The sequence below is a fragment of the Nestor notabilis genome, unplaced genomic scaffold (genome assembly GCF_000696875.1).
Source record: "Nestor notabilis isolate BGI_N333 unplaced genomic scaffold, ASM69687v1 scaffold4441, whole genome shotgun sequence".
Classification (NCBI taxonomy): Eukaryota; Metazoa; Chordata; class Aves; order Psittaciformes; family Psittacidae; genus Nestor; species Nestor notabilis.
The window spans coordinates 1852-29049 of record NW_009915933.1 but is presented as its reverse complement, the minus strand read 5'-3'; the positions used below and the strand labels follow the sequence as shown (position 1 = coordinate 29049).

The 27198-nt window shown below is 45.5% G+C and overlaps 1 protein-coding gene across 1 annotated transcript; it reads right to left on the bottom strand.

The window, feature by feature from the left end:
- Positions 1–1798: 1798 nt before the first annotated feature.
- On the bottom strand, positions 1799–23716 carry CHRNA4 (cholinergic receptor, nicotinic, alpha 4 (neuronal)). Its single transcript, XM_010024353.1, has 6 exons — positions 23653–23716; positions 22066–22217; positions 18745–18789; positions 18545–18654; positions 8366–9746; positions 1799–2380 (listed from the first exon to the last, which is right to left on the bottom strand). The coding sequence occupies exons 1-6, from the start codon at positions 23711–23713 to the stop codon at positions 2255–2257; spliced, it is 1875 nt and encodes a 624-aa protein (XP_010022655.1). The 5' UTR covers positions 23714–23716; the 3' UTR covers positions 1799–2254.
- Between the last annotated feature and the right edge of the window lie 3482 nt (positions 23717–27198).

The window sequence follows — 27198 nt, the reverse complement described above, 5'->3', positions numbered from 1 at the left end:
GCCCTGTAACACAGACTGCAGCTGCCTTGGTACATTTATGCACTAGACCTTGAAGATGTTTGACTGTTTGTTTTCCTTTCACTGCCATCAGCAAACTCACTGACTGTGAAAAGGGATAAATTAGCATCTCTGAAGACTGAGTCTCTCTTTATTCTGAAAACAAGCAACGAGGAGCAGCAGCTCTGGCTTCCTCACGCTGCCTCCCTGTGTGCCAGCACAGCTCTTCATGGAACCAGCCCAAACCACAGCTCCTCTATGTTTTTGTGTGAGCTGCACAGATTTGAGACACTTGTCTAAGCCTGGGAACACAGAGGTCAGTTGTACTTCTTAGGCCAGCCAGGCCGATCACTGCATTGATTTGTACTGTTTGGACTGAGTGCAGTAACTTGTGTTTCAAAGAAGCTTCTTTAAACCACATTGGGTTTGTTCCAGCATTACTGCCACGAGCCTGTGCAGGTCTCTGCTGCTCCCTGAGCCATGTGGCATGATCAAGCCCCGTGTGCCAGGCTATTGCATAAGGGTGCTGCACATCTCACCTGGAGTCTCACCTACCTAGTCTTTGGCTTCTACCAGGACCTCTGTGCTGGCCTCCTCTACACTGACCTCTTCTGTGTACATTCTCTAGAGCTCTGGGCTTAGCAGTAAACTTCACAGTGGCCAAACAGTCTCATGTGTGCTGATACCAGCTACATGCTGGGTACAGCCTAAAGCCCCTCAGCTCTCAGCCTGGGCTTTGAGTCATGCAGTCACGGAAGCTCCCAGGGGAAGCCTGTACGTATATAGGCTTTATACATGTATTTATTTATATATATATGTATCTATATATATATCTACCTTTGCTTGCACACTGCGGTCAAATGTTTATAACCTCTTTTGCCTATGAGATCTCCAAAGTAAGCAGGGAGATGCTGGGCTGGGTGATGCTGGGCTGTTCCAACTTGGCACCCAGTAATGAGGATGGGAATGGTGGGTTTGTAAGTACTAAACAGAGGGCATGGGTTGACTTCAGGTCTGTTCCAATGTGGTCACTCTCCTGTGGTTGTAAATGCAGACAGAAAACAGGCAGAAGGTGGATGAAGCCGACACTCACCCTTTGTCTTCCAGCCTTTCTCCTACACATCTGGCTCAGCTGTACCATTATGCACTGATGTCTCTCTGCACTAGGACAGGGCTCCAGCATCCTCCTCTCCCTCTGGCTCGTGTGGCCTGTCTCTGTCTTCCTGCTGCAGGCCCCAAAGCAAAGACAAGATGTGCAAAAGTGTTGGTTTAATTTGGGTAGAGCTGGGAAGAGGAGCTGGAACAACTGGCCAAATTTAAGGCCATAATACCTATAACTTCTGGCAAGGGCCATTCTGAATTCCCAGGTGTTGGCTGTGTGTTGTGTTCAGGTTTCCCCATATAATGGCATGTTTCCTTATTATGCTCACACCAGCTGGGTTTTTTGTTGTGGCTTTACCCCGTCTAAGTACATTCCCCACCTACTGCAAGGGGTGAGTTTCTGCTATTTTGCAGCAGCCATAACTTGGATGTAGGAAATTTCCTAGCACTAAAGTGCTCCCAACATGGTCTGAATCTTAACACCAAACCCTCCTTTTGTTTGCACAATCCTCACTCAGATATAGTCCCCACGGCTTCTGCAGGGCATTGGCCAAAGTAAAATCTGTCAATATAAAGCCTGCAACTCCTGTAGTAACGCTCACTGTTGGTCCCAATGGGGTTGATCTGTTTCTAGCACTTCTTTCAGCCGTTCCAGTCTGTCTCTTTCCCAGCTGACCACAGACCACATCCCGCACAGGTATCCCAAACCTGGAACTTTATTTATAAAATGACTCATACAGGGACACACAGTCCTGAATCAGCTTCATAGGGCAAAATTACTGGGCAGGGCACACTGAGACCTCTGAAGATGACTGGAGCTAATTTGCCAGGAGCTGGTTTGTCGATGTGAAGCCTCTTTATGTGCTGCTTTAGGGAACAAGCTTGTGTTCTTACATTGCTGACTATATGCCAATAAATGCCACCATGCTATATACAGACTTTAATAAGAATTTTTCCCCTAAATTAGATGGAGGAGATGAAAATGTCTTGGCAAAATGATGTGACCTCGGAAAGTCCTCCCAGAGAGCTCTGGAGCAACTCAAGCGCGGACACGCAGTGAATTATTCAAAGGGCTGCCTCCATTTCTCTGCTCCTCTCCTTCCAGGTAACTAAAATCCATAGAATGGGATACACTTTCTTCCATCTGGGGTTATATTTAGATCATTCCTGCCAGCCACGGTGGGAGAAAGAGACCGACAGTTCCCAGCAAACACACAATGATGAACATCCAAAGGAAGATCCTGTCAATGACCATTGCAACATACTTCCAGTCTTCCTTCACCTGCAGATACAGAGATCAAAGGTTGATTATTAACATTGATTTGAGATTAAAGACTTTCAGGGCTTAATTCCAAAATAGGATATTTTCATTGAAGTCCAGAGATAGGGCAGAATGTCCCACATTTAGTGTTCCCATATGATAGCAAGGACTTATTCCATCAATCACTGATATGGGATACAGATTCCCAGGCTGTGTGGGTGTGCATGTGCAATTGCAAACCCTGCTCACAGCTCCCCAGGGATGACATACACTCGTGGATTATCAAGCTCGTCTGCACACTCACAATCCCATTTTCCATGAGCAGCAGCTGTAACTGGGTGTGTGAATGAGGCTGAGATTCAAGCTGGGGAGGGTGGGGTGAAGGGGGAAAGAAATCACTGCATTTCCCGATGCTCCTAAATAGATTTGTTTACAGATTAATGGACCCAAACTCTTTCGGCGAAGGGATTTACAGCTTTGGGTGAGTAAGTAGGGAAAAAGAACCAGCAAATAAAAGAAGAGGTCATCCTCACACTGCTTTTTAGCCACTTTGTCTTGCTGTGGGAGGATTTTCCAGCAATTCCCCTCTGGGGAGGTCTAGTGCTTATTAATACCATCAGGCAAGAATTGTAAATGGCTATTTCATCAAGCAAGAAACCGCATACATATGAAAACCTCTTTCATTACACTGCTGTTATTAATCTCTTTCTCAGGAAGAGGACTGATCAGATGGCAAAGGGGTTTTTTGATATGGCTGTACCCATTATAGCTGCCACTTGGTGATTAATAGAACCGAGGGCTGAAGTTTGGCACGCTGCCTTGCTCTTTAGGGAGAACATCTCAACAGGAGCTGGCTCAAGCCTCTTCAGTGGCTGTGACTGCAGCAAGTGAGGAGTGTAGTGTAAGAAGGGGACAGCAAAGCCAAAGCAGGGGCTGCTTTACTGCACCTACCAGCCCATGACCCTGAAAGAAAAGCGGCTTCACCCTGCCTAGAGCTGCAGCACAAGTGAAAGAATGGCACAGTAATAATGGTACAGGCTTTTTCATCCACAGGCTCTAGGTTCATTTCAAACAGAGATAATAACAAATCAGTAGCCCAGGTCAGCAGGTATGAGGTAAAACATGATTTGTGGGAGACCTGGCTTGATTTTTGTTTGTTTTTCGGATGATGTAGTATCGGAACTAGATGATCTTAAGGTCCTTTCCAACCCTACCCATTCTATGTGCTGATTATGCTGAAAATTCATTCTGGTAAAGGAAGCAATCCAGGTATCAATGAAGTAGGCATTTGCAGCTGATGATGTTTTCACGGGTATCATGTCAAATCCAGCTCCTATAATATTATAATTTGTCAAGCACCAAACAAGAAAGCTCTGAGCACAACACAGGGGCTCTGTAAACTCACCCGAGTCTTCTCTTTGTCAGTCATGGATGCACAACTAAATGTTATCTTATATCTTGTATAGAGAAACCACGATGTGTCAAAGGGAGAGAATATACAACCCTGGCTTCCAGGACCAATGTTGTGACATTTTATGAAGCAAAGAGAATTACTGCTTGCAGGTAAGGTAAGTGTGTTTACCTCATTTTGGTGTGCTGAACCTTTCACAAACTCATCATCAATCTTCCAATGTATTTGCAAAGTGCCTGTCATCACTCTGTGCCTCAATGCAGACAACGTGCAGCTGAAGCAAGGCCAGCAGAATGAGCTCTTTAACTACACCTCTCATTACTTGACATGTGGACTGCTTGGCTGAGCCTTTAAATCACCTGGGATTGCTCCAGCTCCTTGGCTCTGTAAGCAGCTTTGTAAATTGGGAAATGAAGCCTGCACTGGAAAGCGTATCATGTTTTCCCTAATTTGTTTTCTGAACAAATCACCTTAAATTTCAGGAATACCTGAACGTTTCCAGAAGTGTGGGAATCAGTTAAATATATTCATGCAATGGATTATTTTATTCCCTTGAAAACCAGAGCCAAGTTAAGCAGGTCTTTGCTATTCAGCAGGCAGCGGTAAAGAAATAGAGCTTCATCCTGAAGCTTGTTATCTTCTTGGAGAAAACCATGTTGTTTTATGATTGTACAGCCCTTAGCAAATCCATCTCTAATGGTGTGAGTAAAAGAAATAGTCACCCTTGAAATCAAAAGGAATTCTCTCATCCCAAGGACAAGGCTTCGAGTGCCTAATTCCCCTTTGCTGTTTGTATTTTCTGATCTATTCATCACTTGCTGAAAGCTGGAGTGAGTCTCTGATGCTTAAAACCCCTCATGAGAAGGGCTGCTAAACAAGCTCTGGGTGATTGTATTTATGGAATTAGTATTTCATGATGCACCCAATGTGTAAAGAAAATCAGATTTATCATCTGATGTTCAACTGGGAAGCTGGGTTGTGCAAATAGTGCCCCGTTCTGGCAAAATAAGCTTTTCTGAGTATCTATCTGTGCTAGTAAAAACAAGCGTAGATCATACAAAGAAGCAAAACTAGCTGAGTTTCTCTTTGAGAAAAGAAAGGGGGAATGAGAGAAGAGGAACAGCTTGAAAAGTTCAAGAGGAATTTGCTTTCACCTATAATGGTGTATGCAGAAATTCCCAGCCTACCTTGAAAATGACATTTAGGAGCTCATCAAATGTTTACAAAATCAATATCCAGCTTCAGACCGAGAGCACAGAAGGGTGAAATTGGAAATTATGGAGAGATAATGAAAGAGAACCAAAGAGGAGGAGGAAAAGACCATTATCTGGATATCTGTGATGTGTTTTGCTTCCTGTCAGGGCTGCAGCCTTTCCCCATGGTCCAGCACCTCACGTGGAGCATGATCCGCAGGGACGTCTCTGCCAGCATCCATGCGGCCGTCAACATCTGCCAGCCCAACTCCTGAGCTGGATTTTGATTAGTTTCTAAGAAGCTCACTCAAAACTATATTTGGGACAGGATCGGGGGCAGGAACAGCTGACTCCCCAGCCACAAATTCCCCAAAAGTGAGGGAATCTGCTGCTTTTCCCTGGTTCAGCTCCTTTCAGGGCTGAGCAGGGGGAATGGGGCATCCTGCCCCTGGGTTTGAGCGGAGGGTTCGGGTGCCTTGGTGACATCTGATCCTCAAGACCCAGAGCAACACAGATTAGAGCAGTCCCAGGGGGTTTTACTGTGCTTTGTTAAAAATAAACCGGTGAGATTATCCCATATTTCCTCCCCCTCAGCTATATTCTCTCCCATTTTATTTTTAAGCTATCCTCAAAGTCTTCTTCTTAGTCCAGAGATGCGCACAGGCGTGAGGACAAGGCAGCTTTCCAGACAATGCTGGTGGTGTTTGTTTGGTTATTCTGGCTTGTGTGAGACATGCAACTTGTTTTGCTTCTCAATCTGTAATTAATTTCTAATGGCATTTCTATCATTTGCTGGGACAATCTGGTCTTGCATTTTCCCCTGTGTACCATTGTGCTGGCATTTGTTTGCAGATATCTTTTTGTAACAAACAACTGCCTCTTGCATTGCCCAGTTTCCCTTTGCTGAAGCACTTAATTAAATGAGCTATTTACTTTTAATTCAGAAGCACTGGCCCCGTGGCAATGGTGCTTTAGTAGAAAGAGACAGGAACATCAAAAGAAGCTCTCTTCTCATTCGGGGAAGGTGCATGGCTCTGAAAACATTACCCAAGAGACAGTGAGCGGTGTCTCAGGGCTGCAGCTGCATCAGAGGTGTCTGCTGATAGCTTTGTTGAAGGCATCCATGAAGAAATGCCACAATTTGATTTTAAGATGAAAGCACATTTCTGAGTGCTGATTTTTTAACTCCCAATAAATTCTCATTTTATTAGATCCGTTCTGCTCCTTGCAGTAAATTTAGATTCCAGGTCATTGTGTTTCCTGCTTCTTTGTCATTTCCACCTGCAGAAAAAAAAAGGGCTTTCCCACTTGGTATTATTTGGATCTGGAAAAAGAAAACGGGGGTGCCAAGTCTGAAAACCCAACTTCTGCCCACTGTGACAAGCACAACTGGTGGGAGAGAACAGAAAGCTGTGGGCAGGTTTGCAGGCTCTCCCTGGGGAACCTGGTGCATCAGGGTGACCCTTCTCTGCTCACTGCTGGATGCTTTCCTGGTGCCTTTGCTCACAAGCTGGCGTTCTGCTCAGAGCCCTCAAAGCATCTCCTTTTCTTCTGCTTTTGATGTCTGGTGCTGTAAATAGCTTTCTCTTCAGGATAATGGCTTCATTTCAAGAGGAAAGAGTAGTAGAAGAAGCAAAGTAGAAGCAGAAAATTCTTGGCTTCTGAAGACTGCATTCATTTTAAAGAAAATTGTAATCATGGACTAAAAGGAAAGAACCCAAGATATTCAATGACTCTTGATGATTACCAACAAGCTTTGCTTAAAGAGAATCAGTTGAAATGGGAAGTATTATGGGTGTAATATTCTTTCATTTGCACCATAGGAAAACAAATGAGTTAAAATCAACTGGCTTCCATGGGTTTACTTGTGATTATTGTTAGGAGGAGAGAGCAGAGTTGAATTCCTGCAGCCCTAACGTGCTGGTGAAATGCTTTAGCCCAACACAGCGCGCTGGAGCTGTCAGCTAATGAAGACGTGGATTCCCAGCCCATCCCTGCCACAGATTTGTGCTATGACCTTGAACAGGTCATCTCATCTCTGTATTTTGGCTGTCACTCCTCAAGATGAGGAAGAACCAGTTACTTCCTCAGAGGGATGTTGTGGAGTGAAATACATTAAAGGACAGAAGCCTCTCCAACTATATACCAAAGAGTATATAAATGGACAGTAGCATTTAATCTTTTGTTGCTGCTGCTGAGTGCTCAGTGCTGTGAAAAATGCAAATAGAAAGATACTCTTCATGCCCAGGAAGTCTTGCATAAAAGCACTATGACTTGCACTGACTCTGAATGGTGAGAAAATCAAACTGTAAGCACAGCTGAAAAAGTACCTTTTGCTGACAGATCCCTCTAGGAAAAGCTACATAAGACTTCCCTTTAGGAAGAACACTAACTTCAGGTTATTTTGAGGTTTCCTTCTTTATGGCCATCATTAGATAGCACACTGTATGCATAGTATTGCAGGGGAGGTGTGAAAGGATGTGGCATTTGTATGTGCATCACTGTGTCCATGAAAAGAAATCCTTCCAGCCTCTATTTTCCTTCTCTATTTGTAGCCATATTTACCCCCCCTGGAGTAAGCGTGAAATTTGTCTGTCCACCCACCTTCCTGCACGAGCCAACTGCTCCAGCGGAAGTCCACTAATGAGGAATGGCATCACGCAGAGCTAAACATACCCTGCAATGTCCCCATGCTACTACGGGCTTCCCACATCCTGTTTTGGGAATTTGCTTTCCTAGGCTCTGTAACCAGAGTCAATGCTTAATGAAAAACAGAGTGTGAATTCCCCATCTGCCAGAGGCTTCTTGATAAAGAGTAAGTCTGCTGAGTTCCCACCAGACGACTGCTTTTTAGGTCTCGTTCACATCATAGCTGCTTCCTTTCCACCGAACAACCACTTTATTCCTATTTTCTGTAGGAAAATCCTATTGTTCTAGAGCAGCATTGAACATGATCTGCTACCCTCCTACTTCATGTGCTTGCTAACACCCCAAGGACAAACTCTCCAGCTGTGCTTATAGTGTCCAGTGTGTTCAAAAGCCACAATATCAGGGGTGGCTGAGCCTGCCATCAGCAAGTATGCTCTCCATAGAGCCCTCAGATTCAGTGGGGCTTCCTTAGCGGCTAATTTTTGACTTACTTACCCAAGGAAAGCAGGCTAAGTTAGCACAGAATGGTTTGGGTTGGAAAAGACCTTAATATCATTCAGTTCCAACCCCTGCCATGGGCAGGGATGCCTTCCACTAGAGCAGGGTGTTCAAGGCTCTGTCCAACCTGGCCTTGACCACTGCCAGGGATGGGGCATTTACCACTTCTTTGGGCAACCTGTTGCAGTGCCTCGGCACCCTCACAGGGAAGAGCTTCTTCCTTAGCTCCAACCAGAATCAATCAATCACACTTACTGAGAAATCTGCGTCTTCTGCTCGCAGGTGGTCTGCGATGTAGTGAACCCCTTCCACTGCCAGCTTCAGGGCAGGGGACATCAACACGAGGTGCTGCTCTTTGGTGCCGTGAGTCTTGCCTCCTTGAGCTGGTGTGCCAGCTGCCTCGCTCTTTCTGCATTTACACTTGCACTGAGGGGGCTTGTGCTGGGGCTTCTTTTCATTTAGGTGGCACCGCTGGGATGCTGGAGAGCCAGTGGATTGGCCGTTGGTCTGGGAAGAGTCCTCCTGCAGGTAGCAATACTGGATGCTCCGCGACCTACAGCGGATACTCCCTTCCTCTGCCTTATTGGGGCTGTACATCTGCTGAACGCTCAGTGATCTGCCTTTCAAGACGGACGTGGTCTGGGTGTCACTCAGGGGGTGGCAGGAGGGTTGTGGGGAGGAGCAGGTCACCTCTACAGGCTCTGGGTGCATCACAGAGTACTGCCCAGAAGGGGACTTGCACATAGGCTGAGGCTTGGCTGGCTCCTTGAGATGGGCACAGAAGGAAGAGGTGGGTGATGGCTCATTACTCTGGGGGCTGGGAGAAGATGAGGTAGTGAAGTTGGGATCCACGTCGATCTCGGACCAAAGCCTTGGTGTGTTGCTTATTTTGTGCATGGATTCAATGAGCTTCTTGCAATTGTCTTTCACTGTGGAGGGACGTTTCATGAAGAGGAGGCGCGGGACTATGTCAAGGAAGATCCTCCTCACCCAGTCAGGCATCGTGTGGGTGCGCGGGGAGCGATGGTGCACGTTGAGCACAAAGACAGTGATGATGATAGACAAGGTAACAAATATCATAGTGAAGAGAAGATACTCCCCAATCAGAGGGATGACCAAGGAGGTAGATGGGATGATCTCTGTGATGAGCAGCAGGAAGACAGTGAGGGACAGCAGCACAGAGATGCACAAGGTTATCTTCTCTCCACACTCAGAGGGCAGGTAGAAGACCAGGACAGTCAGGCAGGAGATCAGCAGGCAGGGGATGATCAGATTGATGGTGTAGAACAGTGGCAGCCTCCGGATAATGAAGGAGTAAGTTATATCGGGGTAGATCTCTGTGCAGCACTCATATTTCTTGCTGTTGTAATTGCCCACAGCGTTGATGATGACCCATTCGCCACTCTCCCAGTAGTCCAGCTGGTCCACATGACTGTGCATGCTCACCAAGTCTATCTTGGCTTTGTCATAGGTCCAGGAGCCAAACTTCATCGTGCAGTTTTGCTGGTCAAAGGGGAAGAAGGTAACATCGATGCTGCAGGAGCTTTTATAGATAGCAGGAGGCATCCATTTAATTCTCCCATCATAGAAGAGGTGGGCCTTGGTCAGGTGAGTGACTGCGAAGTCACCATCAGCACTGGGGAGAAATAGAAGATAAAAACCGACTTCTCTGAGACACGTCAACTCTGTTAAAGAAATGGGATATTTAGTGCCTGGTTGCCAAAAACACACTTGGAACACCCGAAAGATGCAAGAGGCACATCATGTACCAACACTGGATCAATCTGCTCCATCCAGTGGGTTTTGAACTCTGCTGGCTTATGCCATTTGCATGCAAATGTCAGCCCTCACTCTGAGTAAGTCAGGTCCTCGATGGGAACATACACAAGTTTTCCTCAAAGGTGTTCCATAAATGCCCTGGAAAGGGTTGAGTTTGCTTTAGAGAGGAGGGAGGAACCACTATCAGGTAATGTGGCTGTGGGCTCTGCAGAATTAATTGTGACAGCTGCTCTAAATGAAGTGTTTGGTAATCATTTGGTGTCTTACATGGAAAACAGCAAGAGCATCCTATTAATGGGAATAATGAACGTTAATCTCTTGATTTCCCGGTCAGGAAGAGAGCTGTCTTTTATGGTGTCTTCTTACAGGGACTCTCAGGTGGAGTCTGTGTGCTGGTGTAAGAGAAATGGCTCACAACCCAGGATTTTGTATCAGAAATCCACTTCCCAGCCAGCGAAAGAGCTAATGCATCAACAGCTTTGTTTGTTTGTTTGTATTCTCCCAGCTGATCAGCGCACTCATTTCCCACACCACTGTGCCGTGACACCGGCTCCTTCCAGCTCATCATGGGGGCTGGCAAACAAGCGAGGAGATCAAGGAGAGGTGAGTGCACTGGGGACTCGGGGGAAGGAAGACCACTAAGGAATGCTACACCCGAGCTGTAATGATGTTGGGAAAAGGAGGGAGACTAAGAAACTCTGGGAATGGGATTGGCCTCCACCTGTCTCAGCATCACCAGCCACAGTTCTGCTCCTTCCTCACACCCATGTCTGCTACTACACATTAACCACTGAACCTGACACTTGTCCTCCCTTGATTTCTACTTGCAGACAGAAGATGGATGGTCACAAACTTGGACAGTCACAACCCAGATCAAATACCCAGGTTCAGGAGCATAAAGATGTAGGTGAGGTGTGGATAAAGCAGTGATTCTTGTCATCATGAGCTAATGTCTGAAAGGTTGAAATCCCAACCAAAACCAAGGCAGGTGGAATCTGTTTGTAGAGCAATGCCCTCAGGTTCAGCTACAGGAACAGAGAAAAGAGCATCCAAAAAGCAGAGAGGGAATTGGGAACCATCTCACACACCCATTCAAGCAGAGGATATGGATATGGGGATATGGAGGAAGGAAGCAGCCTGTTGTGTGATGCAGAGTCGCAAACAGCAAAGCTGCTAAACAAAGGGGGAGCTGAGCAGGGGAGGGAGAGCTTCTGCTCAAAACTTGAGATTAATTATTCAGGCTGATGTAGATAGAAGCTCTCTGGTGTGCCCAGCCCTCCCGGCTGGAGCCCAACCAGCCTGCAGCCACTCGCCCAGCAGCCAGCAGACTCCCTCGGTCCGGCTCTGCTGCATCAGTGCTCAGATGTGCCCTGACAGCAGCCACGCAGTGACAGGGTACAAGGGGGTCACACCTTCCTCTTCCTCACCAGCAGCGAGATAAACACATGGGGATGATCCAGTGGGGTCCCTCAAGCTGCAGAAGGCAAAGGAACCTTTATTTCTTTAGGTGATCCTCCATTAATTCATATGCAAAAGAAGGGGAAAAAATGCCTTTCTGATATTTCCTCTTGCCCCATGAAGCATCCTCGTCAGCCCATGACCACACCGGCTCCCAGTGAGACTGGTGTAGTACTGCTCATTAAATAAACTCAGAATTGCCATGTAGTTGAAAACCAGGTTATTACTAAACTTTTCTTTGTTTCTATAATGGAAAGTCTTTGTTCTTTGTGGAGGATCTTGGCAAAAAGAAAGAATACAAAAGGACCTGGGAGGTTTTTGGCCTCTGAACTGGACTTTTTCTAGAGCTTTTTAAAATGTCTTTTTTGGTTTTAGACAAGAAAGCTAAAAATATGTACAAATTCAGCCTGTTCTCTCAGAGGGCTGAAGACAAAACCACCACTGTATTTCACTCTGATGTAAATGAAACCAAACAAAGCCTGTACCATCTTCTATCCAATTCCTTCCTTACCTTTTTCATGAATCTAATTTACACTCTGGGACCACTTGCTTTGGATGAAAATCAGCTTTCCTTTTCTCCTGGGCTTTGCCTGCACTGTAAAGCTGGTCTGAGACATGAAACACAGCAAGTGACAGCCCCATGTTTGCTGTTCTTAGTGGATTTCCTTCCAAATCTCAAAGGAATTTGGAATCCAATTCTGCATCTAATGCCATTTCTGAGGCATGATTAAATTGTTCAGTAATGGAACAATATGCTTAGAATTAGACTCATATTCCAGAAAAGGGATAATGAGCATCGACTAGTGTTTCCCCTCATAGGTGGAGTAATGTGTAAGTGGCTGGGTAAACAGCAGAGGTGTGTGGTTTTCCTTCCAGAAACTGGTGGAAAAGGGCATGAAACTCTCGTTAAAATTCATCCGGGAACAATAATAATTCATAAATTGTGCTTCATTCCCTGCAGTGTCTCATCTGGCAGCTTTTTGGGCTCTGCATGAGCAGCCACACACCTCTCTCCTGCAAGCATAGATGGAGCCAGTGTGATGCTCTGTGTGTGTATAAACAGTGGGCCAATTATTTCCATAAATGATCTGCTGCTTTAATGAGGAAGATGAGAGTTTTAATTGCTTGCCCAACAAACCCAGCCCCATCCTGGGTCCTCCAGCTCACACATTATGACAGATAACACTGGCACTGCCCTCCAAGCTGGATTTTGCCTGCAGTGCCATGGCAGGAGTGAAACCAGCAGCAGGACAGCTTCTTGTATCCGAGAGTCAGATAATGACTCTGAGGAGCCCTAAAACACCGTGGGATCCTCCTGCTTCTCCCTCACCAAGCTAACAAGGCTGTGAAGCAATCCGACTTTACTGAGCATATTTGAACTTCTCACTGAAGTCCAATGTAAAGATATTTGGGCAATTGGCAAGCAGGCTAAATTAACTATGCTGTTGTACATAGCCTGTATCCAAGCCAGCTATTTATCATGCAAAGGTAGTGTTTTTACTTATCTTAACCCTTCGTACATACATATATTTTTGCCTCTTTCTCCAAGCTTACCACCCACACTGGACCTTCAAGCATATGCTTACTGGATTTGGAAGCTGGCACTCGGCTGATGAACCCAGAGAGAGGTTTTAATCAGGGGTAAGGATTTCATTCTGCTCCTCTTGACATGATAAAAGGAGTAAACAAGCTCACCTGCCTATGACCAGTCTTGCAAAGCCTTTCCCCAATCTATCTCCTCCAAGGGATGAAGGTGAGACAACCTCCTGCAATTGAAGTAGGAGACAACCTCCTGCAATTGAAGTCTGCAGGTAGGAGATTGGAGAAACCCTGTTTTCTTTGCTGTGGGAAAAACCCATGTGCTGACAGCCCTGACTGCATAATGAGAATGCTTCCTTAGACAGGAAGGTGGGAGATCTGATGCAAAGGGCTGGCAAAAATCTGCAGTCATTCCTTTACAGTGATAACACATTTTCACCTCATTCAATCTAGACCACTGTGTTGTGACAGTTGTCATGAGAAACCATTAGGAAAAAGGAGCAAGTGCAAGGTCAACATCCCAAGAAGAACTTAAGAATGAAGATAATCAGGCTCTCCTGATCACCCTGACCTCAGCGCTCTACAAATCTGTCAGTAATGGAGCTTTCACATCTTCGTGTCAAATACAATAGCACAAACCAATATAGAGAGAAGACAGTTGCTTACTTTTTTGCCAAGGAAATAGCACTGCTGTTATTCTGCAGCCTTTGATTTCTCATTTTGAGAATAAAGGCTGCTCTTCTAAAACCTTCTGAGTTTATAAGGCTTCCACAATGGCAATGTTTTACTGGCAGCCATCAGCCCTATTTCATTAAAAAGCTCTGCTGATGGGGACTTTCCATTTTCTTTTTCCACTGTCTATTTTCCCTGCAGTTGGGAGATAGATCATCTCACGAAATTAAATGTTTTCAGCATGCATGTAAATGAGGTACACATTTATTTTCATTTCTGATGATAAAACTTCAATCCAAACAGAGCTTTAAAGGCCTGAAAATGAGCTCTATGCATATATGGATATCACTAGAATGTCCTCATTTAAAGCATTTCTCATCAAAGATCAGGAACCAAGAAAAACTGCAGTTTCAAGACCTCTTTAAAGAATGCACCCTGCACCTTTATGGTACACATTAAAGAGATACTCCTGTAATGTTCAGATTAAAGTCCTCTCCAAAGGCAAACCAGTGAATGTTTATCTATTGTTTTGTGCTACCAAAATGATAACTATAAATGCACTGGTATAGAGATAGTCTAGTCCAAACTCCCTGCTCAAAGCAGGGTCAGCTACAAGAGGATCAGGACCTTGTCTGGTTGGGTTTCAAATACCTCCAAGATGCTGGCAACCTGGGTACAAATCATCTTGGGTAGATAGATGGAGGTGTCTGTGCACTAATGTGTACCTCTTCAGACCACATCTCAGCTTTTGCTTGCTTCAAATGTTAAGGAATCAGTGGTAACTGATATTTTGGTTGTTCCTCAGTAAAATAAGCATCTGTCAGAAACGTGCCAGACAGAGGAAATAAGCCCAAGTTTCTCAGAAGGCTTTGAATTCAATTCTTCCCTTTGCCAAGCATCCTCAGCAGCACATTGGAGGCAAACCTTTAGCTCTGTCTGTAGCATAACAGTAGAAGAAGTCCTTGGATGCTAACACAGCAACAGCCCATGAGAGAGATCACTCTTCTAGATTTCTTTCTATCAAGACTTGTATTACTGGGTAGAGCTTGGCAGCAAACTTCAAAGTGATCTAGAGATGTAATTCCTCTCCAGAAACATTTAAACTCCCAGAGGAATCAGGAAAGCTTAAGTGTGAAGTAATGGTTATGAGACTATTCTAAATACAATCTGGTGCAAAATGACAAGACCTGAGCAAGTACACACATACACACAAAGAAAAATGTCAAGAATGAGTCCAATATTTTACAGGTTAGACTGGGGCATCTTTTGGTATTTCTCCTCCAAAGAGCTTTGGGATGAGTCAGGAAACCAGCGTTACTCCAGAAATCTCACTGGTTGCAAACATCATAGTATGTAGCTCAAAAGAACAAGCCATTATAGTGTAGTTCAAAAGAACTTTCTCATCGAGAGATGATCTTCTAACCCAGACCAGTAATCCTTTGTGCCCATTTTAGCACTGGGTGAATTCCTCAAGATATTTCCTACTCCTAATTACAGACATTTGTATTTGAATTCCCTTCATGTATGACCTTGTCTTTTATTCCTGGTTGGGGTTTTTTTGTGACTATGGAGGCTAAGGCAGGCGTTACTTTTGGAACAACTAACACCAGAGAATACTGAGAAGGACAAAGATGTTGAAGTCTAGATGTCCCCAATAGCTTCTTCTCAGGTTTTACAATCATCAGGCTAGAGAAGACAAATCCTATGACGCTGCCATGAATATCCAGTTGAAAAGCAGCCCCTGAAGCTCACATTTCACATTCCTGCCCATCCGTTAGACTCACGGACATGGGCTTAAATTCCTTTGGGCAGCCTTTAGCTGCCGGAGCATCTGGCTGCAAAGCTGAGGTTTCGGGGGTTTCTCCTCTGGAGTTTCTATGTCATACCTGAGCCAAATGGCTCAACACAGTGGTGGAGAAGCATTAAAAATATCCAAGTGCAGCTCCAAGAGCTTATTTCCTCATTATGTATGTATTTTCATTTAAATGTACAAAGAAAAACTAAAACGTGTTTAAAGTCCATTCATGAATGGGAAAATAAGTGAATACAGAGGATTAGATAATTCATGTATCAATGTTTTCGTGGTGTCTGAAGAGCCTCTACAGCCTCAGATAAGGAACAGCCAGCCTTCTTGGCAAAGGAAAGGCTCTGTCACTTCACTATGAACTCATTTTCCTCTGTTATATGTGTTTTGTCACATTGAGTAGAAACTATTTACGGAGTCTTGGAACTTATCTCATCGAGCCTGAAAATTCAACAGCATATTAATTTCCCTGTAGGATATTAATTTGGGTTTAGATTCCTTATGAATGTTGACAACTACATATACTCTCTAGGCCAAACCAGCTGAGTTTACTGATTTAATTTGGGCCTCTGGAGTGGATGAATGGAGGTTTTTGACAATAATGAGCTTAGATTTGAGAATAGCCTCACAGCAAGGGGTTAGGTTTCCTTAAAAATATAAATTTCAGATCAATTTAAATTTCACTATTTCTATATATACCCCAACATGAAAACAGAAGAGGCATCTGTATAATCTCCTGCCCAGAAAGTCTCTTCCAGAGGATAGGATCCCAAACAGAGATACCATACTTGTGCCAGAGCATGTGATAAGTATCAAATAGCTCACATTAAAAAGCCTGAGTGGTGCAAAAGGCCAGTGTGGCCACTCTGTCTCTTCCACCAACTTCTCTGCACATAGTCTCTTTGTCTTAGGGACCCAGAGTTAAGAGTTTCTACTTTATATTCCCTCTAAATAATATATATAAAAATACCTACTGTATATATAAAATATGAGGCAGAACCCTTGTTAGCACCACTCATGACTTGTCACTGTCTTTGCAAAGCCCTTCTTTCTGAAACATTTCTAGCTGGGATGCCCACAAGGAGAGACACTGTCTGATCATTCAGTTGGTGAGCTGCCCTCCCAAGAGCCTTCAGATGTGTTTGGTAGGAAGTTAGGTAGAAGAGAGAAGTATATAACAGGGCAGAAAGCAGTTTACATGAGGCTGTATGATTTTTTTTCAAATCTAGGTGTAAAGAGTTATAGAATTAATGGAAAACCATTAGTGACTGGCTAATGGTTGGCGCCTACATCCATGTTTAATTGATGGATAAAGTAACCAATTAAAAATGCATGATAGACTCATGATAGCCAACAGAGAAATGCATGATTATTAATGGGAAGTATGGATAAAGGGAGAGGAGCAGCTTGGATTTAGGTAGCTGGGGTCTGGATGTCCCTGTGTGGTAGTGGGTCACTAGTACAGTTAGACCCACTATCTGCTGTACCTCCCTGCACATCAGACTGAGCCAAGCAATAAGGTGGGCAAGGCTGGAAGGTTCCTGCCCAAGAAGAGGATAAGGATGACATTCTGGAATAGCTGCCGTGGCCAGCAGATAGGCAGATGCTCCCTGGAGTCCCTGCAGTAACCACTGACAGCAGCAGTGAACTAGGACAGCAGAGGGGCAGAGCATGCAAGGGGCATAAGCCAAAGGCTACCCAGCTCTGTGGCCTGGATGCACATTGACCTCTGGGACCTGCTTTCTGAGAGTATAAATCCCAAAATGTCCAGAGCACAAAAGGATGCTGAGGCCTCCTTTAGTGCATGGACCATGCTCATCAACCATGTTGAGCACAGTGAGCCAAGGGAGGAGATGCAGACATGGTACATCAGGCTGTTGTCTACCAGTCACTCCAGCAAGTAGATGGCTTGAAGCACAAAGGTGCCATAGGTGATGGAGATTTGTGTAGCACTATTTCCTTTGGCACTATGGTCCACCACAACAACAATCGTAGGCTCAAAAAAACCCCAATCCTTACCATTGTCATTAATTAAGCAATAAGAAGGACAAGGACATTCGTTTTTTCCAGAGGAAGCTGTGAACACCTTCTTGGCTGCAATTTGAGGCACTTGTAATACAATATTTATGCTGAGAGTTGTGTCCCTGCAGTTCAGCAAGGTCCAAGTGCCCATGAATTAGTCATTTCCATTGGTCTAATCTCTGAAAGGTGCTGTGTGAGGATGCAGTGATTTCCGAGAGGTTTGCAATCACTCCATACCACTGAAAATGAGGGACAAGCTAATGGGAAAGAGAACAATTTCCACGGTCTCAAAGCTCACAGTCCCCTGGACAGATTCCTCTTTCAGCCATATATATTTCTTTTCAAACCAAAAGCAAATTCATATCAAACTAGAGCCAGGCAACTATTAAAAATGAGCCTGGCTTCTGATGTGAGAGTTTTCTCTGAGTGTTAGCTACATATAAAGATGAATTTGTTTGATGCTGGCAGTAAGTGTTTTCTCTGGAGCCTGTGCTGGGGAAGGAGACTGGGATATCCTATGTCCAATGAGACTGGAGAGCTCTGGTATGATAAGCAAAGGAGAAAACAGTCTTGACACTTGGACAGACAATCTTTCTAAGAATATCAACAGGCTCCAAAGGAAAAGAAGAAAACAACCCCCTGCTCCCTAGGAAAAGTCCATACAAGAGACAGATTTCAAGCATTCCGGATCAGGAACAAATATCTACTTAAGACTAATTCTAGAGTGGTGTTGGGCTGACCTGAAAACTGTATTTGCAAACACACAAGTCTGGCATGGCCCAGCACACTTTCCATATTTAAACCCATGCTCAGTAATTGGCTTTTCCAGTTGATGGTGATGAATTAGGGGAGAGCTCCTCAGTGGAATGAAATTGAAGAGGACAGAAAGCTCAAATCCAGCTTAATTGTGCATCTGACATGTGAAGAGAGAACAATACCTGGCATCCCTCAACAAAACTCACTGTCCAGAGAAAGGATCATTAGGAGAATGAAGGCCTTGGAATAAACGTTAGTCATGTCATGTAAGGGACATCTGGGACATGTGTTGTGAGAATCTACATGGAATTCAACCACAGAGAACAAAAAAAGTAGGAATAATTGCAAGAAGCACCTTTAACACCATGAACAGAGAAATTTGCAAGGGTGGGTTTGACACTTACTTGTTGTAGAGGACAATATCTGGCCTCCAGATGAGCTCAGAGGGGATTCGGATGGATGTGACGTTTTCGTACTCCTGGGGGTCCCAGCGTAGCTTGTAGTCGTGCCACTCCTGCAAAGATGAGGCAGTTACAAAGCTGGCAAAGTTCACACTGCAGAACTGAAAAGGAACAGGGGAAAGCACAGATTTGGGTGCACCCACCTGCTTCACCCACACATTCGTGGTCATCATTTGGTTTTTCTCATCCTGCAATGCAAGATCAGAGGCTGGTTACAGAAGCAGATGAAGCTTCCCAAGGAACTCATTACATTTCTCTTGCCTGTACTTCATTTCTGTAATTACAAATCACTTCTGCAATACATGTAAGTCCCACCTTAGAAATAAAAAGCAGATGTTTCTGTCATTTAGCGTGGGACAGGGCACAGCTGCCTGATGCCACTGAACAGCTGAGCCTGCACCTAAGTGATCCTCTGAGCAGACAGACATGAATTCATTGGGATTTTCCTTGATGCTGATGGATTCAGCCTGGGACGATGGGGCCAGGCAGAGGAAAATGCTCCACAGCTTGGCTTTGATCTGAGCACTGAAGGAAGGGGATGATGGATGCATATATCCTTACTCACACATAGGCATGGATTACAATGCTCAGCTTCACCTGCAAAGAGTGTTTAGTATTTCTACTGTGAAACGTTATCCATGAACACAGTTCTGGAAACATGAAGCTCAGCAGTATTCTCCTTCTACCAAATATATCAACTTAGAGCACTATGAATTGGGTTTTCTGAATAAACCCAAGCTACATTGCTGACATTACCCCTCGGACAGAGTGGTCTATACCCATGCTGTCAGTTGGTAGAGTTTTTTCCATCTCTAAGTACAAATAGTATGGAAAGGTAGAATATATATATGTGTATATATATATATATGCTTCTAAATAATGTAAGGCAAATATAATGCTGACAGGACTGTAGTACAATTAATTGCTGCTCTCTGCTTGCCTCACATGCTTGTTACAACCGCTCTGTAAATCACTAAGATGAATGACATGGGGCAGAGCCTAGCACTGGTCTGATTTAAGTGTCACACCAGAGCTCAAAGCTGGTTTGTGTGTTTGCTTCTTTTCAATCTCTCTTTGGTTGGCATCCAAACTGGCTCAGTTGACAAGGCTCATTTGGAAGCAAACTGCTTGTCATTAACCTTGCTCTTATGGCAGCTCAGGATTAATTGTGAACACTAAAAGCCAGGAGATGTGCCTCCCCCTCACTGCTGTTGTGGTACCGGGTGTAAAACCTGATCAGAGAGACCCTCATCCAGGGTTAGGGACCAGAAGCATGTGGAAGGAATACAAAACCCAGTCAAACGAGCAACAAAGAAAGGGGAAATATCCAGCTACATCCTTGGGTGCTGCTGGGAGATGAGGAATGTCATCGGATGTGTCTGTCATGCCCTGGACTGGACCAATCCTTAAGCATCTATTCTCTTCCCACTTTCAAGCATCTGAGGGTCTTCACTGCAGTCCCTGCACTGGGAATCCCAGTCTTGCTCCCCTTCACTGGAATATTCCTCCCTTGCAGGGAGCAGACCAGAAACTCCTGCCCATCACTACACCTGAGGGCTCTGCCATCCTTCTGACCCGACAAAGCACGACTCTAGAGCCCTGGGTTTATCCCATAGGGGGTTTACAATGTGCTAATGACTGTCTGCCTGCTCCTGCTTCACAGCTGACTGCTCCTGCACGGAGCCAGCCCAGAGCACAGTGGGTGACAGCAGCCAACGGGGGTGCTGCACTCTCTGGCCTCTTCCCTCAAGAAGAACACAGCACACAAGGTCCTGCAGAGAGATACAGGCTTAGGAGTCCAAATGTGTTTCACAGTGGCTGCTCCTAGGCACATGCTTGATCCCTTACCACTCTTATGCGGGCTCAGAAAACCTTCTGCACACCAGGGTGAGGCGAGGACACACAGGGATGTCAAACTCCACACTGACTTTTGTTCCACAGTTTTTGTCAGCAGGAGCTGGGGCTTGAATACAGCTCTGATTTCTCTTCCAGACTTCTTTCATTCAGAGCCAAATGCTGGGTCTAACAATTGAAGTGGGATTTATACCAAAGCAGTGCCACTGTTGGGATGGGGAAGGGACAGCAAAGTGGTGCAGTGGTGGTGGTGTCATCAGTCTCCAACCACACAGACTGGGGTAGGTGGGGATGAGAGCTCTGTACCCACCAGCCCTGGCCCAGCACTGCCTGTTAGATGCACTTCTGACCACTGACATGACTTTTAGACTAATTCATCTTAAGTATGCTGGGGAAAGCACTGTGAAGCAGGTATATTGATCCCCCGTCTTCACAGGCCAGCACAGCATGATAGAAAGTCTCCCTCCTGCCTCCACAGTCACTAATGTCTCATCTTTAGTCTCATCAATTATTCAGATGAGAACCGTACAACTTCAACATTAGCAACTGCAAACAGCTCTGGATCTCTCAGGCTGATGCAAGAGAGAGGGAGGGAATGGAAGACCATTTCTGTGCTGCAAAGCTGGAAGCTGATGGCTTGTGCACAAGGAGATGCGACTCTCCAGCAGCTTGTGCCTTTGATTTCCCACCTCAACTCTGTGTCCTCTGCATCTCAAACCCCTTATCTCAAAATACAGAATGTTGTGGAGTCATCTCTTATGATTGTCCCACACCAGTAACGTCTCCAAGTTGCATTACACTTCCCATTATCACACCCCTTTTACTCTGCCACACAAACACGCTGTCCTGGGAAGCACTGCATGCAAGCAGGGACAGGGGAGGGAAGCATCTGGGAGCAAGATCTGCACCAGCTAGAAAGCCTGTTAAGGTGCTTAACATCTGTAGCCCTGAAGGGATCTCCTTTGGATTCAGCACTTGACCCCTACACACTGTGATAGAGTAATCCTGTAAATGCTATTTCACTGCACATCAGTCTGCAGTGTGAACCACTCTGGTTTGCACGTAGCACATGCAGTTTGCATACGTGTAACATCTATATAGACAAACATTCAGGAGCAATTTGCTTGTTATTATCTGCCAGATTAGTTAAAATAACGCCAGAACTTTAATTTGCAGAAAGCTCTTCAGGCAAGCTACCACCCAGAGGTGTGTAAGCGACTGTTCCTGTTAGCTTGTGTGAATTAGTGTTAATAATTATAGCTCAAATTCCAAACCAGCTATTTGGGTTTTCTCCTCAGCCAGGACTCTCTGTCATTTACACCAGTTGCTCCACAGCTCTGCTGTGATCAGTCCCACAGGGTTTTGTAAGGAATTGGGGATTTTGCTTGTAGTAAATGAAGAATAAAGGATTCACTTTAATGACCAGCTACTCACACAAGTCATCCCTCATTCCAGCAGAGTTGTCTGCATGGTAACACTTCCCAATCCAACCAAACTCTTCCCAGCCCAACCCTGGAGCAGCCACTAAAACCCACATGCATCAGGAGCCTCTCCCAAAGCCCCAGCCCAGTTAATTTTGGCTGCCTGTTACCCAGATGAGTTTCGCTTACAACATCGATGAGCTGGGCAATGGACAAGCCGAAGCGGACGAGGACCACGTCTGAAATGTTGGCGACGGGGCGAGACCACTTGTTATACCCAGAGAAGAGCTTCTTCAGGAGACGCTCCTCTGCGTGTGCCCGGGTCTCCACATGGCTCAAGGCTGTGGGGAAGGGATGGGGCACAGAGGTGTAAAACATGTAGCTCCAACTGGCATAACTGGAGCCTTCCCTGGGGAGGAAACATGGGCTAACCCCAGAGATGGGTAAGTGGGGACACAGGGAGGGTGTCACACATCACACTGATGAATCGCCTCCCCCCTACCCAGGCATTGCCATTTATTAGAAGATGAAATTCTTCCCTGGGAGGGTGCTGAGGCGCTGGCACAGGGTGCCCAGAGAAGCTGTGGCTGCCCCATCCCTGGCAGTGTTCAAGGCCAGGTTGGACACAGGGGCTTGGAGCAACCTGCTCTAGTGGAAGGTGTCCCTGCCCGTGGCAGGGGTTGGAGCTGGATGAGCTTTAAGGTCCCTTCCCACACAAACCACTCTGTGATTCTATGATTTCTCACCCAGTTCACCCACCGTGGCCAATTCCCAATGTAAGGTTTCTATTGCAGGATTGGTTTGAAGAAAGTGGGGGCATTAATAATATCACTTGAAAACACAACATGGGCCACCCTCCCCTGAATCTGGTCTAATTTTTATGGCTACTTCGAGGCAAGTTTCTAGCACTGAAGTCTGCAAGTGGGAAAGAGGGATGTTGGAAGAGTGAGCCAAAAAGGAAAAAGCAGCTTCCTACTGGGAGACTGGGATTTGGGATCAGATTTACACATAAAAAGTAGCATCAAATGCATCAGAAAAAAAAGGCAGATGGAATTCAGCTCTTCAAACTAACCTTCATAGCTGGTCTTTCACAAAAATGATGGGGGAAGGGAAAGGATGGGAGAGAGCACAAATTGGGTAACAAGACCACAGTTTTCTCAGTAATAACTTGAAAAGTTGGAGGCTGCAAGAAGCAGCATGTACAACTGACCCTGCACGCACAACTACAGGAATCATCAGAGGTGCCTGTCGGTTATTAAAGATTAAAGCCACCCTTCTTCCAGGGGGTTGGAAATGCATCCTCTGTCATGGACAGTGGGGAGAGGGAGCCGGGGGCTCTCCTTCATCCCTCGTGGAATGTGGCTCCTATTTAGTCTTGAGCTGCCCTGGATTATACAAAGGGAAGCATTAGCCGAGCGCTGGCTGTGCTCTCCCCAGCCGGAGCTGTAGCCCGGAGACACATTAACACACTTTACCCAGGGAAGAAAAACCCAGGCAAGGAGCAGGATGCTGAGCCCCTGCCTGTGTTCTCCTTCCTGTCCCCTTCCCCACCGTGGCTTTAACCCTTTCCCCATCAAACCAGGCAAAGATCAGAAAATAAAAGCAAAGCATTGCTCAGCAGAGGCTGGAATTTTGAGGACCTGCAGTGATGGGGCAGGAGCAGGCAGGAGAGGGGGAAATCCCGTGGTAACAGGGACCGGTCTTTGCAGCATGCCTTTGAGAGGGATAAGGGATGAAAGAGCAGAGGAAGGGGTAGAAAAGCTTTCTCAAACTTACCAGGGAAGACGCTGGCACAGAGGAAGAGGAGGAGGTTTCCTTTAGATACAACAAATCCCATTGTGGAGCAGAGCTCAGGCTCTAGTACGCACCGTCTCCTGCCAGGGCAACTTTTCCTTTCGGAGTCTCTGGATCCTCCAGCTTCATTCCCCTAAACTCCTTCCTCTCCCTGCCTCTCACCTACTTCTGGGAAGGGATAACAGCTGATGGTTGGTTTGGGTTTTCTTTTCTGACTGATTTCCAGCTCTTCCTCCTGAAGGATGCTCTTCCTGGGACACCACTGCACATACACTTGCAAGAGATGCAAAAGGGCTGCAGGAAGCTCCTATGAAGAGACCCGAAATGCAGAGGCTCCCTGGGCTATGCTGCTTGCTCCTCTCCCCTTTCCTACGGGCTGGTTTGGCTGCTGGGTTTATCTGTTGCTAATGCTGCTGTGCTCACCCTTCCCCCAGCCCTTTGGGCAGCCTTTGCTCAGCTTTTGCTGCTGCTGGACCACTGATGCGAGCCCTCAGTGGAGCAGAGAGGGAATATGTTTGTATATTTAATGTAGTTAGACCTGCCCACCTCCTGCTTAGGAGGAGGAGGAGGAGGGAATCTGTGCACTCCAGCAAACAGGCTGCAGGGAGGAAAACTTTGAGCATGAGAAATAAGAAGAGGGAGATGCAGACCCCATCAGCAACCAGAGGTGGTGGATATGGGGCCATCTGGGGTCTTTACAACACCTGAAGCCCAAACAGTGCTTAATTAACGAAAGCTGTCTATTTAATCATGTCCAAGTGCTTCTCAAAATCACTCCTCTTCACTAACAGGGCCATTAGAGATTATATTCTGGCCTGAGCACGTATCTTTGCTGCTGACAGTTATTGGGCTGATGAACCTGCCTGTGAGAACAGGCTCTGCTATGCTTGGTGCTGTACAAATACAAGTATTAGCCCATAAGCAGTATACAAATCAAAGGTGAGACTGAGACAAGAGGTTGCTTGAACGTATCTCTGTACTTGAATGTACCTAAAATATGCCACAGATAACCCGAAGTCAAGAAGACTTTTTATGGAGGAAAAGGTAATTCCATGTGTTAGAAACTGGCACTCCAGCCCTTCGTCTCGCATCCCCGATTCCTCACAAGGGAGACATGGAGTAGAGCCCTCTCTGTTTCATTTTGAAACTAGCTTTGATATTATCACAATTACTTCTATATGAACAGCAAATGGGTTTTGTTTGCAGGCAGGGGTAATGTTGCCCGCTGCAAAATTAATCAATGTCTGTTCTAACAACACTTAATAATTTCCCTACTCCAGAAGCATCTCAAATACCTTCCAATATAATAGATTACTGGCTGAAAATGGGGAGGATTAAAGCCACAAGAGAAATTAGGTCTGTAGTGAAATGATAAATAACATCAGTGTAGTATCAAATCCAGTTTATCTTGTCTTTTCTTATCTTTTCCTCAACAGTTGTCAGCCTTTCAAATGACAAACCCTACCATATATTCCAGTTGGTATATGGATGCCTGTATGGTTTGTCTGCCTTTCTTTCAGTGTCCTGACCCTCACTGCAGCACCTAAGCACTTGTGACATGCTATAGAAGTCCACAATGCATCCAGTATTAATAAACAGCAGACGTGAGATCAAATTAACTTAAAGCTGAAGCACAGGTTATATCCTGAAAGCCAGGATGCGCAGCACTGAGCACAGATCCTTTCCACAGCCAGCAATAGGGTAGCAGAAGGGCAATTGCTCCTTCATCAGGGTAAATCCATCATCACTGAGTCACACATGGCAACCGCACATTCCCAAACATCCATGCAGCAAACAGAGAAACCTATTTCTTCAAACCTTTTTGCTTCATGAACTATGGAGCAGGATGGACATCCCAGCAGCTTGCACGTACCTCTGTACCTCGCTGGTTCCAGCACTGCTCTGTTCAGACCCAGCAGCATTAAACAGGGGAATCTGGGGTTCAGCCTGTTTGGTTCCAGCAACAAGCACCAGATACAACAAATCTTACACATTCACAAAGGCTCATGGTGGGAAATGGGATTTCTAAAAGGCCATTTTTCAAGGAGGTTGATAATCTGCACAGGTCACTCGTTGGGCGACCAGACCCAAGGGATGCAAGACGAGCTACTCCCTGTTGAAAACCTGGGCCATAAATAACACAGGTATCCTTGACTACAAGCCCTCCTGCACAAAGCTGATCCAAATCCCATGGACAAAGCCTATCTTCACCTTACCTCAGTTTCTGTGCTGGTGAGCAGGGATGCTGGCGAGCAAATACTGCCTTTGGATTAACCCTATAAATAATCTTGATTAAAAAAGGATTTCCTTCTTTTGGAAATTAATCATAAATCACCATTTCCCATCAGTGAAAGGTTTATCCCTCACCTCTCTGGCTCTGTTTCTATATGATGTGGGGAAGGAGCATATTTTACAGAGGTTTCTGTGCCTTGAAGTGACCTTGTTAAATCTCACTGCCAGTTTCTTTCTGCATCATTGGGCCATAACAAGATTTCCATCAGCTCCTGTGTGTATTTGGAAGGAATCCTGTCCCACTGGTACATGTGCAAGAGACTCAGCCTGGCTGGGACAAAAGATGCCATTTAAAGGTTTTAATGATTTTTTATTGTGGGAAAGAGCTGCAACTCCAGCCTGAGCCTCCTCATTATTATTATCTTCCTTTGTTTGAAAAAGACATGGATAATTTGGGTAATCCAGATGTTCACAAAAAGCTGAATGCAAACATCCTCTCTATTGAATGAAACAGAACTCAGGCAGTGTTTTCCTCAAGGGTTTCAATGAACTCACAGACTTATCCTTGGAATGAAGGCAAGCCAGTAACAAGCTGAGTTTCAAGTGTTTCGGGTCATTTAGCAGAATTCCATGCTTTTGCAAGAATCTTGAATCCACCGTCTTGCATCCCGTACTCCTGCAAATCTCTTCCCCATTTTATCCCCTTCCCAAATAATTTTTATCCTATAAATGGCACTGACAGAAGGGGTTTGAAGGTCCCTGGGAGTTGGGTGCCTGCATCTAAACTGTGCCTGAGGCCCCTCTCCTGCCATCGCTTGCTCACTCTGGAATGAATTCAGGCGCTCAGGGAGGCAGCAGCACACTGCACTAACAGGGAAGACTAGAGTGCAGGTTCCCTTTGACTTTGCTCTCCCTGGCCATGATCTTGCCTTGGATGTCAGTGCCAGCTCTCCAGGGCATGCCCTTGGCTCTGTTTACCTCGTAAAATGTCATCTGCATGTTTGAATCTACAGAAATGGGACATAATAATGACAATGTCTCCTTACCCGTTCCCTGTTTGGGCTTGACACCGGGGGCAAAGACAGTTAATGGAATACTGAAGAAAAACCATCTTTACATTCAAAGGTGATCCAATTTTTGCCTTGTCTCTGCTCCTGGGATAAAGATTTCTCTGTCCTGTTCCTATCTGCTTTGTCATCAACAGAGACTTCAGGAGGAGCAAAAGCAGTAGGAAGAAAACCCCTAAGAAGGGGCAGAGATCTCCCGTCAGTGAAACGTGCACCGAGATGAGCAGAG